Raw genomic sequence first — 13,686 nt, 5'->3', positions numbered from 1 at the left:
GACATTGAAACTGTGATTAAAAATCTTCCAAGAAACAAAAGCCCAGGGCCAGATGGCTTCACAGGTGAATTCTATCAAACATTTAGAGAAGAGCTAACACCTATCTTCTCAAACTCTTCCAAAATATAGCAGAGGGAGGAACACTCAAAACTCATTCTACAAGGCCATCACCCTAATAGCAAAACCAGACAGATATGTCACAAAAAAAAGAAAACTGCAGACCAATATCACTGATGAACATAGATGCAGAAATCCTCAACAAAATACTAGCAAACAGAATCCAACAGCACACTAAAAGGATCATACACCATGATCAAGTGGGGTTTATCCCAGGAATGCAAGGATTCTTCAGTATACACTAGTCAATCAGTGTGATACTCCATATTAACAAACTGAAGGAGAAAAACCATATGATCATCTCAATAGATGCAGAAAAAGCTTTAGATAAAATTCAACACCCACTTATGATAAAACTCTCCAGAAAGTAGGCATAGGGGGAACTTAGTGCAACATTACAAAGGTCATATGTGACAAACCCACAGCCAACATCGTTCTCAGTGGTGAAAAACTGAAATCATTTCCTCTAAAATCAGGAACAAGTGAAGGATGCCCATTCTCACCACTCTTATTAAACATAGTTATGGAAGTTTTAGCCGCAGAAATCAGAGAAGAAAAAGAAATAAAAGGAATACAAGTCAGAAAAGAAGAAGTAAAACTGTCACTGTTTGCAGATGACGTGATACTATACATAGAGAATCCTAAAGATGCTACCAGAGAACTACTAGAGCTAATCAATGAATTTGGTAAAGTAGCAGGATACAAAAATCTGGATAGTAGGATACACAGAAATCTCTTGCATTCCTATACACTAATGATGAAAAGTCTGAAAGAGAAATTAAGGAAACACTCCCATTTACCATTGCAACAGAAAGAATAAAATACTGAGGAATGAACTTACCTAAGGAGACAAAAGACCTGTATTCAGGAAACCAAAAGACACTGAAGAAAGAAATTAAAGATGATACAAACAGATGGAGAGATACACCATGTTCTTTGATTGGAAGAATCAGCACTGTGAAAATGACTCTACTACCCAAAGCAATCTGCAGATTCAGTGCAATCCCTATAAAACTAGCAGTGGCATTTTTCACAGAACCAGAACAAAAAATTTCACAATTTGTATGGAAACACAAAAGACCCCGAATAGCCAAAACAGTCTTGGGAAGGAAAAATGGAGCTGAAGGAATCAGGCTCCCTGACTTCAGACTGTACTGCAAAGCTACAGTCATCAAGACAGTATGGTACTAGCACAAAAACAGAAATATAGATCAGTGGAACAGGATAGAAAGCCCAGAGATAAACCCACGCACATATGGTCACCTTATCTTTGATAAAGGAGGCAAGAGTATACAGTGGAGAAAAGACAGCCTCTTCAGTAAGTGGTTCTGGGAAAACTGGACAGCTACATGTAAAAGAATGAAATTAGAACACTCCCTAACATGTTACACAAAAATAAACTCAAAATGGATTAAAGACCTAAATGTAAGGCCAGACACTATAAAATTCTTAGAGGAAAACATAGGTAGAACACTCTGTGACATAAAGCACAGCAAGATCCTTTTTTTTTTTTTTTTTTTGCGGTACGTGGGCCTCTCACCGCTGTGGCCTCTCCCGCCGCGGAGCAGAGGCTCCGGACGCGCAGGCCCAGCGGCCATGGCGCATGGGCCCAGCTGCTCCACGGCACGTGGGATCCTCCTGGACCGGGGCACGAACCCACGGCCCCTGCATCGGCAGGCGGACTCCCAACCACCGCACCACCAGGGAAGCCCAGCATGATCCTTTTTGACCCACCTCCTAGAGAAATGGAAATAAAACCAAAAATAAACAAATAGGACCTAATGAAACTTAAAACCTTTTGCACAGCAAAGGAAACATAAGCAAGACCAAAAGACCACCCTCAGAATGGGAGAAAATATTTGCCAATGAAGAAACTGACAAAGGATTAATCTCCAAAACTTACAAGCAGCGTATGCAGCTCAGTATCAGAAAAACAAAACAACTCAATCCAAAAGTGGGCAGAAGATCTAAATAGACATTTCTCCAAAGAAGATATACAGATTGCCAGCAAACCACTGTTGGTGGGAATGTAAATTGATACAGCCACTATGGAGAACAGTATGGAAGTTCCTTAAAAAACTAAAAATAGAACTGCCATACGACCCAGCAATCCCACTACTGGGCATATACCCCAAGAAAACCATAATTCAAGAAGAGTCATGTACCACAATGTTCACTGCAGCACCATTTACAATAGCCAGGACATGGAAGCATCCATCGACAGATGAATGGATAAAGAAGATGTGGCACATATATACAATGGAATTTTACTCAGCCATAAAGAGAAACAAAATTGAGTTATTTGTAATGAGGTGGATGGACCTAGAGTCTGTCATACTGAGTGAAGTAAGTCAGAAAGAGAAAAACAAATACCATATGCTAACACATATATATGGAATCTAAAAAAAAAAGAAAAAAGAAAGGTTCTGATGAACCTAGGGGCAGGACAGGAATAAAGACACAGACATAGAGAATGGACTTGAGTACCCGGGGAGAGGGAAGGGTAAGCTGGGACGAAGTGAGAGAGTGGCATGGACATATATACACTACCAAATGTAAAATAGATAGCTAGTGGGAAGCAGCCGCATAGCACAGGGAGATCAGCTCGGTGCTCTGTGACCATCTAGAGGGGTGGGATAGGAAGGGTCGGAGGGAGGGAGACGCAAGAGGGAAGAGATATGGGGATACATGTATATGTATAGCTGGTTCACTTTGTTATACAGCAGAAACTAACACACCATTATAAAGCAATTATACTCTAATAAAGATGTAAATAAATAAATAAAAGAAATGATACTGTGTTCTCGGTGCATAACATCGGGGATGCATGATTTTGACTTCTCCCATCATGGGTGATGTTAACCTTTATCAGCTGGTCTTGTTGGTATCTGCTGGGTCTATCTGCTGTGAAATAACTATTTTTCTGTTTGTAATTGATTAGTATTTTTTCAGCGGAGATAATCAGATATTAGGCCAATATCCTGTTTCTCATCAAATCTCCACCCACCTATACTCACAACTCCTGCCTGTCAGCTACTAGTGTGAGGGTTGCCAAGTGCTGATTTCCTTTTTACATCATTCGTTCTACATATATTAGTTGGCATTCTACTGTAAAGGAGTTTTCTTTCTCTGTTCATTTATGTTTACTCATTTTCTTCTTTTATTCAGTGGGTTATAATCTGTTATTCTTATTTATTTTTATGACCAAATTCACCCTGATTTTGGCCAGTGGAAGCCTCTTCAATCTGCCTTTTGTGTCCTTTTGTTATGTCCCTATCATTCTTCAAGCATTTCTTTACTTCATGGTCAGCAAGATGTTCCAGGCTCATCTTGTACTTTTTCTGTGTCAGATGTTTCTCCAAGGAGCCCTGGTTCCTTCTGGTGTAGTTATGATTTAGAAACCAAGGTCTGATTACTTAGTGTGCTCACTGCTACAGGAGTGTCAGTGCTTCTAGACCCACTTAGCAGACAGACCTAGGAAATACACGTGTATGTGTATGTGTATCTATATATATAACATAGAAATACATATCTATATTTTATTTGGAAATACGTATTTACTATAAATATGTTGTGTGTGTGTATGTATATAGTTTGAATAGTTTGAATAGAAATGATACATATAAACATATAAACATATTTGTACCTTTTGCTCTATTAGTATGTACATGTTAAAAAAAACTGTGAGTTTATAATATTTCCAATTTTGATCTAACACTTGAGTGTTCTTTTTAGTCTTCGCCCTTTCCATGTTTTTTTTTTTTTTTTTTTTTTTTTTTTTTTTTTTTTTGTGGTACGCGGGTCTCTCACTGTTGTGGCCTCTCCCATTGTGGAGCACAGGCTCCAGACGCGCAGGCTCAGTGGCCATGGCTCACGGGCCCAGCCGCTCCGCGGCATGTGGGATCTTCCCGGACCGGGGCACGAACCCGTGTCCTCTGCATCGGCAGGCGGACTCTCAACCACTGCGCCACCAGGGAAGCCCCCTTTCCATGTTTTTAAATGACTTTTCAGACAATGAGAAACTTGGCTCCCATTATCTCAATATGTTTACTTTCTTGCTCAGTCAACTAATTTTTTTAAAAAATAAATTTATTTGTTCATTTTTGTCTGTGTTGGATCTTCGTTGCTGCACACAGGCTTTCTTTAGTTGCGGCGAGCAGGGTTTACTCTTCGTTGAGGTGCACCGGCTTCTCATTGCGGTGGCCCCTCTTGTGGAGCACGGGCTCTGGGCGCGTGGGCTTCAGTAGTTTTGGCATGCGGGCTCAGTAGTTGTGGCTTGCGGGCTCTAGAGTGCAGGCTCAGTAGTTGTGGTGCACAGGCTTAGTTGCTCCACGGCATGTGGGATCTTCCCAGACCAGGGCTCGAACCCGTGTACCCTACATTGGCAGGTGGATTCTTAACGACTGCAACACCAGGGAAGTCCCTCGGTCAACTAACTTAGTTGTTCAATTTAATCAGTCTCCCCATCACTCTGGCCATTCTTCCCTCTGCTCACCATCTCTGGGACAGTAACCCTCCCCCCTCCCCATTTTTTAAAAGCTGCCAGACACACCACCTTCATATGGCTTCCCCTCCTTCTCTTTTCCTTGCTTCCTGTGGTGCCCATGCCCTCATAAGCACGTCTCTATGCTAAAATAAGAAGAAATGGGAAGATGGGAAAATGTTTAAGTTTGAGATGTCATTTGCACATATAAGTGAAAATGTCAAGTAACAGGTCTGGGATTCAGGATCAGTTAGAACATACATCCATGATATTTTTATTATCTGTAACCACGTTAACAGTGTTCATTAGAGAATGGTGACTTGACATAGAATACTGGACTATGTTATGTTTCATTATGTTTTGGACTAGTTAACACACAAGCATCTTTCCTCACCCTGGAGAGCGCTAACCTAGTTGTCTCAAGCTCCACTGTGGACACTAATCACTTAGGGTCTTTGTTAAAAATGCAGATTCTGGGGCTTCCCTGGTGGCGCAGTGGTTGAGAGTCCACCTGCTGATGCAGGGGACACAGGTTCGTGCCCCGGTCCGGGAAGATCCCACATGCCGCGGAGCCGCTGGGCCCGTGAGCCATGGCCGCTGAGCCTGTGCGTCGGGAGCCTGTGCTCCGCAACGGGAGAGGCCACAGCAGTGAGAGGCCCGCGTACCGCAAAAAAAAAAAAAAAAAAAAAAATTGCAGATTCTGAGTCTAGCACTCTGAGGTGGAGGCCAAGATTCTCCACTTCTAATAGGAGATACTGATACTGATGCATCAGTGGTCCTCAGGCCACACTTGGAGTACAGAGTCCTCACACCAGTCCGCCTCCCTGCTGCCAGTCCTTTACTGGCTCTTTACTGTCTACTGACTAATGTGCCACCTCTGAGTGACGGGATTTATCATGGGCCTGCTGTTTTTTTTTTTTTAAGAAGATGTTGGGGGTAGGAGTTTATTAATTTATTTATTTATTTTTGCTGTGTTGGGTCTTCGTTTCTGTGCGAGGGCTTTCTCTAGTTGTAAACGGGGGCCGCTCTTCATCGCGGTGCATGGGCCTCTCACTATCGCAGCCTCTCTTGTTGTGGAGCACAGGCTCCAGACGCGCAGCATGGACCTGTTTTTTGATGCAGTCCTTTTTTCAGTCCCCGCCTCCACACGTACACCTCAGTTCTGCCATGACACTGAACTACTTGTAGTTTCTGGAGTAGACCTTGTTATTGCATGCTTTGTTTGCCATCTTCCTCCATCTTGACCGCCCTTTCTCTTCTTGGCTTACTCCTGTCGGCCCCTTTGATACACTACTTACATCATCTTCAGACTGGGTCAGTCTCCTGTTTGGCTTACAGGGCACCCTCAGCTACTTCTATTCCACCTTGTATTGAAATGATTGGTCTGTTGGCCTGTCATCTTTGAGGAGGAACAAACTTTCTTGGCTAGCATATAGTAAGTGCTTAGAAAATGCTTGAATTGATGTGATTCTTCTCATAAAGGGTTTTCAATAGTATCAGATTTTGAACAGTGATTTTGGCCTTTGTTTCTTCTACCCATAAGTAGTAACTCCTGTATAAAGGTAGGAGTTACTGTCTTTTGGCCACGATATTAGACCAGGGATCCAATCCCAGCCCTGCTCCTTCTAACAGTGACACTTTGAGCCATTGCTTAATTCTCTAAGCCTTATGTGTTATATAACAGGAATAATTATTATTGGTAGTGCCTCGTAACAATATTGTGTAAATTTAGATGAGGTCATCTATAAAGTATTTAGCAAAGATCTAGTCAGTACTCAATAATGTTAATTGCATTATTAGGGCAGAGGAATGAAAACCAGCCCCTAAAGAGCCAGAAGACTTAAATGATCAATAAGGATGGGGCTTATGACCTTTGTTTTAATATTTAGTTCATAATAAGTTTTAAAACTTGAGTGCCCTTACACATTACCTGGGTGCTACTTAAAAATATGGTTCCATAGACCCAATAGGTCTGAGTAGACTGTCCAGGGATCTGTATTTTTAATTAATATTCTGATTGATTCTAGACTACCCATGGAACACCCTTTAGAAACCGTAGTGTTTCATGAAAGCACTGACTTTAGGTTCTCTACCTATCAGACAGATAATATGAGATGAGAATTTAGTAAGAGAAAATCAAGTTGAAAGAGGAACAAATGATCTAAAGGCAGGAATAATAACATATGTTGCCAAGAAATGCAAGTTTCAGATGTTTAATGACTCGTTATCTCCTCACTTTTAATTCAGGATGTCTGAACAAGGACGGACAATCATCTTCTCCATTCATCAGCCTCGTTATTCCATCTTCAAGTTGTTTGATAGCCTTACCTTGTTGGCCTCAGGAAGATTAATGTTCCACGGGCCTGCTCAGGAGGCCGTGGGTTACTTTGCATCCACTGGTATGGTTGACTTCTTTATGAAGTAAGATCCTTCATTAATAGTATCCTAAAGGAGAACAAAGGGGTCACCCGGAGTGCTGTTTGATCTTTGAGTAGATACACCATGGCTTCCACTAACTCCGCAACATCTTCAGTTAGTTTAGTGCCAGTTCTTCACTTTGCAGTGCCAGCTTGTTATTGAGGTATCTTTTTCTTCCTGTTTGAGTGTGTGTGTGAGTGTGAGTGTGTGTGTATTTCTACTGGGTCTGTATCTGTTCTCCTTCTCAGTTCTGGTGACCTTGCCCTAACAGTTCAAGAAATATATTGGCCTCATAGCCAGTTATCTGTCAGTTGAATATTTTTGGAAAGGCCTAATGTCCCTACATTATTTGTCTTCTTGACCATGATACAGATTAGGCTTTATCATGTTTTTCCCTTACATGGGATGTTGATCTACCTTGGTTGGGGGTTCATGGAGATGCTACTTAATTTTCTAGTAACATGAGATTGCGGATTTAGCATGTGTGTGAATTACCTGTCAATATAATGGCTAGTCGTAAGTCTGACTTCAGTGGGCCAACATTCTGATGGCTCTGGACTGCCTGGTTCTATTTAAATGGAAATATGTAATTTTTTTATGACTTACGCAATCTGCTTCATTTTAGAGATCCTTGGATATGATTATAGATGGTGCTCCATGAACTCAAATACAGTTTTAAATATTTGCTAACCACATTTTTAAATGTTTTTGTTTAATCTCTATCATTTAAGATTAAGAAGCCTTGCATGGGTCTAGGGAGTTTAGTGGGGAGGGACCTAAGGATCAGACTACAGGCCAAGCTGAGTTCAGATAATCATGTTGCTTCTGAGTCTGAGCTCATGCTGCTTGCTGCACGACAGGCCAGTATATCAGGAGATGAGTTGTTGGGACAGGAATAGAGACTTTATTCGGAAAGCCAGCAGACCGAGAAGGTGGTGGACTAGTGTCCCAAAGAACTATCTTCCCCGTGTTAGAATTCAGGCTTCTTTTATACTAAAAGGGAAGGGGGTGTGCCTGGTTGTTGAAAACTTCTTACTGTCGGAATCCTTTGTTCTTGGCAGCTGTCCATGTAGGTCTGGTCATGGTGTTCCTGTAAACCTCCAACAAGACAAACATTATTCTCTGTTCTGCAACTTTTTATCTCTATATGAATGGAAAAGAGTTCCACCTTTAAAGATCAGACCCTTGAGAATGGGCTATCCTGAATATTTCAGACTATAGGCAACATTCTTAACTTGTAGCAGAAGCAATAGAACACAAAGGTTAAAGTAAAAGAAACAGATCCAATATGGAGTCAGGTTTGTTCTTCCCTATTACAGTGCCACAAGAAGTCAAGGTAAGCATTCAGCTATGCTGTGCCAGCCACATTCTCTTAAGAATGCTTTTCTGGTGATTTGTTCTCTATATTGGAATTACAGGAGCATAGCAGAGGACCATTTGGACCTGAATTTAATACGGGCAAAAGCAGTCATTGCTAAAGTGGGTACTGGCATTCTAGCAGTCCCCAGGTGAACTTGGAGAGCAGAACATACCCCAGGCCTCTCCCAAACACAGTCCTGCTATGCCTTAGCTGGCTTTAAGGAACATTAGTTCTTCTATAGTTTTTTTTTTTTTTTCTTGGACCTATATCTAGATTTCTGAAGAAGTTCTGATAAGCACCAGAGCATATTGATAGCTGTTTCAGGTCTCATGAATTGTGATGGGTAAGGACCAAGCACTAACAGAAGACTTGCTAAGAGTCCAAGGTTGGTTTGGAGTGTGCTGTCTTGTGAAGAGTCAGAAAACTGTTGAAATACTGTGCAATTAAAAGGAAGCGGTAAATTAGTGAGGGGAGAAGAGAGAAGAAAAGTGAGGGAGAAACTGTTAGATCCTGTCTCTCCCAGCGACGCCTCCCTCACGCACTGAGTCTTTATTTCCCAAGACTATCAAGTTTGTGTACCTGAGTTACCTTCTTTTGCAGGTTACCACTGTGAGCCCTATAATAACCCTGCAGACTTCTTCCTGGACGTCATTAATGGAGACTCCTGTGCTGTGGTGTTAAACAGAGAAGATGCAGACGGTAAAGGTAAGCACATCTGTTGAGAGTTACAGATTATTGCCTAATTGAGCTGGCTGAAGCTTAGCAACGTGGTAGCTCACTAAAACATGTGGCTGTGTGAATTTACATCAGTGCTGTCCTCTGATACGGGTTGTCCCAGTTTGTTTGGCTGCTGTAACAAAAATACCATAGACTGGGTGGTTTAAACAATGAACATTTATTTCTCACAGTTCCGGAGGCTGGAAGTCCCAGATCAAGGTGCCAGCAGATTCAGTGTCTGTTGAGGACCTGCTTCCTGGTTCATAGATGAGCGACCCTATTATTGCCTCCTCATGTGGTGGGAGTGGGGAGGGAGCCCTCTGGGGCCTCTTTCATAAGGGTACTAATCCCACTCCTGAGGGGCCCACCCTCATGACCTAATCATCCCTCAAAGGCCTTGCCTTCAGCTACCATCACATTGGGGATTGGGTTTCAGCATATGAAGTCTGGGGGCACGCAAACATTCAATCTCATAGCATCAGTCAACACAGATTTTGTTGTCTGTGCGAGTGCCGTTTTTGATTTAATCTGTAAATGAGCATTTATAGGATGGTGTCTGTTCTAAGGGGAGTTCCCATTTTTTAAAAAGTGCCCATTGTTTACATAGTGGCCCCTTGGTATCCATGGGGGATTGGTTTTAGAACTCCCCCCCCCTTCCCCCTAACAGATAACAGAATCCAGGGGTGCTCAAGTCCCTTACAGTAGGCTCTCCCTATCCCCTGGGTTCAATGTCTGTGGATACAGAGGGCCAACTGTATAGTGTTTTGAAATAAGAAACTTGGCAGTTTATGCATTTGCACATTGTAAAAAGCAAAGACCAGGCTTTTTATTAGGAATTATAACTCCATATGGTGAGAAGTCTATTTTAAAAGATTTAGGGTCCAAATGTTATAATTAGGAAAAGATCAGTGAGTTTGCTGTATCCCTAAGTTTACGGAAGTAGGCCAATTTACTCTGTTTTTCTACTTTGTAAAGCAGTGACAGATCTCATAATTTTTTATACTCAAGCTTTAGAATTAAGGTACTAGGGAAGAATCTAGGAAAGGGGTTACAGAAAAATGGACTAAATCAGCTGTTCTTTTGTTAATAATGTTTCCCTTCTTTATCCACTTTTATTCCAAAGCCAAGGAGACTGAAGAGCCTTCCAAGACAGATACTCCGCTCATAGGAAAATTAACTGAGTTTTATGCCAACTCCTCCTTCTTCAAGGAAACAAAAGTTGAGTTAGACCAACTCTCAGGGGGTCAGAAAAAGAAGAAGATTTCAGTTTACAAGGAGATCACCTATGCCACCTCCTTCTGTCATCAGCTTAGATGGATTTCCAGGCGTTCATTCAGAAACTTACTGGGGAATCCCCAGGCTTCTATAGCTCAGGTAACCTGGCAGAGTCTTCTAATTATGCTGTAAAGTACTCATTTGGGGGCATTAGGTTCTGATACAATCTATTTCAGGATTATGCTTACCTTCTATCCACACTTTTATGTATTTATTTATCCCCATTCCATTTGAGGTATAGAAACAAGTAAAACCCAATTAAGTTTTTACTTATAGAAGATTTCTTTTTTAATGGGTTGTTTTTTTTTTTTTGGACTATCTAATTCAGAATTGTGGTCGATTTAGACAAGCTGTAATGGATCATCTTTGTAGAAGAAAATTTTTTTTCATAAGTTGTGAAGTAAAGGAAATGTTTGACCACATTTGGGGTTTTCTGGTGGCTGCACATGTTCATTTCCTGATGCATTCAGCAAGTTCTTACTGATCACGTGCTGCATTTTGGAGCTTTGTACACAGCAGTGAACAAAGTGGGTGAAAATAAAATCCCTGCTCTCGTGGAGCTTGTTTCCTCATGAGGAGAGACAGATGATAAATTCATATAGAAATAAGATATATAGCACGTCAGGTGGTAAAAAGGGCTAGGAAGAGAGTTTAAGCAGTGAAGTGGAGAAAGAAAGAGAAAGAGAGAAGGAAAGGAAGAGGCGGGGGAGAGGAAGAGCAAGGGAAGGGGCTGGTTTGCATCTTACGTCAGGTGGAAAGTGGCCAGGGAAGCTTTCAGCTCAGTGTCATGTCCCGGAGGGCTGTAGGGCTGGCCACTGTCTGCGCAAAGAGCCTGTGTGCAAATGCTGTTCCTTATGAGCGACCTCCCTCGTGGAGGGGTTCTGATCTTAGGAGAACGCTGGACACCTAAAACAGCGTGAGGTTAACGCAGAGGTAGCAAGCCGACCTGAATTCTGTTCAGTAAGGCTCCACTGTCAGACTGACTTTCTCTTAAGATGAAATAATGTTCTTTTTCTCTTTTGGCTGACTCCGTTGATAGTTGTCGATAATTACTCCTTCATGATTTCTCTGTTATTCTGAAGCCCTCTGTCATCCCAAATCCTCATATTCCCAGTTCATGGGTCCATCCTTTCTAAGGAAGTCAGCTTAGCCAGTTATTTTGGGGTTGGCCGATTTTATTATCACTGAGCTTCTGCCAAGTGCTAAAAGATGGCATATTGTCGTCTCCAGTGAAACATCACCGACTTCTTACCGCACGTGCACCATCATTTTCATACCGCAGTACTGTTGCCTTCTAAGTATTAATGCCGAGAGCCTGTACCCCTCTTTGAGACATACTGCTAATTGCTCCAAACTGTTTTGTACTTGTTATTTGGCATTTCTGTCAGAACATGAACACTTCTGTGTACTTTCAATCAAGGGTACGTTTTTATCCTTTTAGAGTAGATGTGATGTCATTTGGGAACAAGTTCTGTTAAGTAAGGTCAACTTGGTTATCCATTGTTCGACTGTGAGATGATATACGGCAGGTGATTCTTAGTTTGATTTATGCCTTAGATTTTTATATCTGGAAAATAAATTTCTCTTGCCTCTAAAAGTGGTTTCTAAATGCCTTGTCCAAGTCACATACTGTCGGCCCTCAGTATCCTGGGTTCCACGCACGCTGAGGTTGGAGGAACCCATGGCTGTGGAGGACTGACTGTACGACTCCATTTTGTATAAGGGGTTGGAGCATCTGTGGATTTTGATATCCACGAGGATCCTGGAGCCAGTCCCCTGCTGCTACCAAGGGATGACTCCATATGGCAGTTCTGGGCAGGGGCGATTAGAATGTGGGGCTCTTTGTAATAGTACACCAGGTTTCTGCACCTTCTGGCGCTAGGCTTTCTTCAGATGCAAACCCCATGCCTAGTGCCTCCAAGTTGCACGTTCAGCCTACTTACCTCCTGAGTGACCTCAGTTCTACAGAAGGAATTCCAACAATGTTCAGAGCAGTGGCAATCTTGCAGAACAGGGATAGAACCTTGCATCTCCCTGGGCATCTGCATGGGTGGGGGGGGACTCTTCTTCAGATGTGTCAATGCTGGAATGTTATCTTAAGACAGGAGTAGGCACACCTTTTTTGTAAAGGGTCACAGGGTAAATACTTTAGGCTCTGCAGCTCATGTGGTCTTTGTCTCAAGTAGTCAAGTCTGCCGTTGTAGCAAGAAAGCAGCCATAAATACATTAAAAAAAATGAACATGGCTGTGTTCCAATCAAACTTTATTCACGGACACTGAAATATGAATTGTATGTAAATATCATGTGGCAAGAAATATTCTTCTTTTTTTTTCTTTCAACCATTAATAAAATGGTAAAAAACTACGCTTGCTCGTGGACTGAACAGAAATAGGTCCGGGGGCCATAGCTTGCTGACTTCTGGTTTAGGGTTTTTTATAATCTTGTGAGTGTGTCTTTTATTTCCCTGAGTGTTTGAATGTGGAGCTATTACAATGCTTTATGGCTTCGTGTTGATAAATCTGGTATGGGTAGTCTTACAGCCATACTTAGGTTTGAACTAGTCATTTACATGAGTTAGACTTTGCTTCTGGTAATGCATTTAACCAAAGGTTGTCTTTGGAAGATATTGGAATGAATGGATTATCTGTATGAGAAGATTTAATGTTCATTTAATGTGCCAAAGGTTTCCTGATCAAATCAACTTGGAAAATACTATCGTATCTCTTGGAGATTCATCGTTTCTATTAGCACATTTCACATTTGGCTATGGATTAATTTTTTCAGTGACAGCCATAAACATCCCTTAGAATCCACCTTGAGAAATGTTGACAAACACACTTGAACAAAGACAGAATAACACATTTAGGAAATGTCTTTTCAAAAGAGACCAGCTGCACAGAACTCATAGGATAGAATTTCTTTGCTCCATTAAGCAATGTTTAGTTTTCCTGTTTATTTTCTTTTCCTTAATGTAAGAAGGAAGAACATCGGTGCACCTTGTAAAACCATGACAAAATTATGAGATTAATCATTTTGTCAATATGTTTGAAAAGTTTCCTTGAAAATACTTTTAGAATTTTGAAACCTTTAGGAAACATCCAAACGATAAAACTGACAGTCTGTTAACATAAGTTACTAAGTTTGAACATAGAAGAAGCAAAGCATGTGGAGTGTCCAGTTTTAAAAGTCTGACTATTCTTATAGTTACACAAGGTTGAAAGTATTGACTTTGTGTACATGTGCATGCACACATGCTGATGGGGTTATTATTTTTTATTTTGGAAGCGTGATCTGTTGACGTGAAGTATAGTATAT

The 13,686-nt window shown here is 41.4% G+C and overlaps 1 protein-coding gene across 11 annotated transcripts in view; it reads left to right on the top strand.

The window, feature by feature from the left end:
- The window catches only part of ABCG2 (ATP binding cassette subfamily G member 2 (JR blood group)), a 142,134-nt gene that overhangs the window by 113,600 nt on the left and 14,848 nt on the right, over positions 1–13,686 (top strand). For all 11 annotated transcript variants that reach the window (XM_081230013.1, XM_081230016.1, XM_081230020.1 and 8 more), the window contains 3 exons: positions 6,848–6,999; positions 8,979–9,083; positions 10,219–10,469. In XM_081230013.1, the coding sequence (XP_081086139.1) occupies positions 6,848–6,999; positions 8,979–9,083; positions 10,219–10,469 (508 nt within the window). The remainder of the gene's footprint in view (positions 1–6,847; positions 7,000–8,978; positions 9,084–10,218; positions 10,470–13,686) is intronic.

The sequence above is a fragment of the Mesoplodon bidens genome, assembly GCF_964165515.1.
Source record: "Mesoplodon bidens genome assembly, chromosome: 1".
Taxonomy (NCBI): domain Eukaryota; kingdom Metazoa; phylum Chordata; class Mammalia; order Artiodactyla; family Ziphiidae; genus Mesoplodon; species Mesoplodon bidens.
This window is presented reverse-complemented; position numbering and strand designations above follow the sequence as displayed.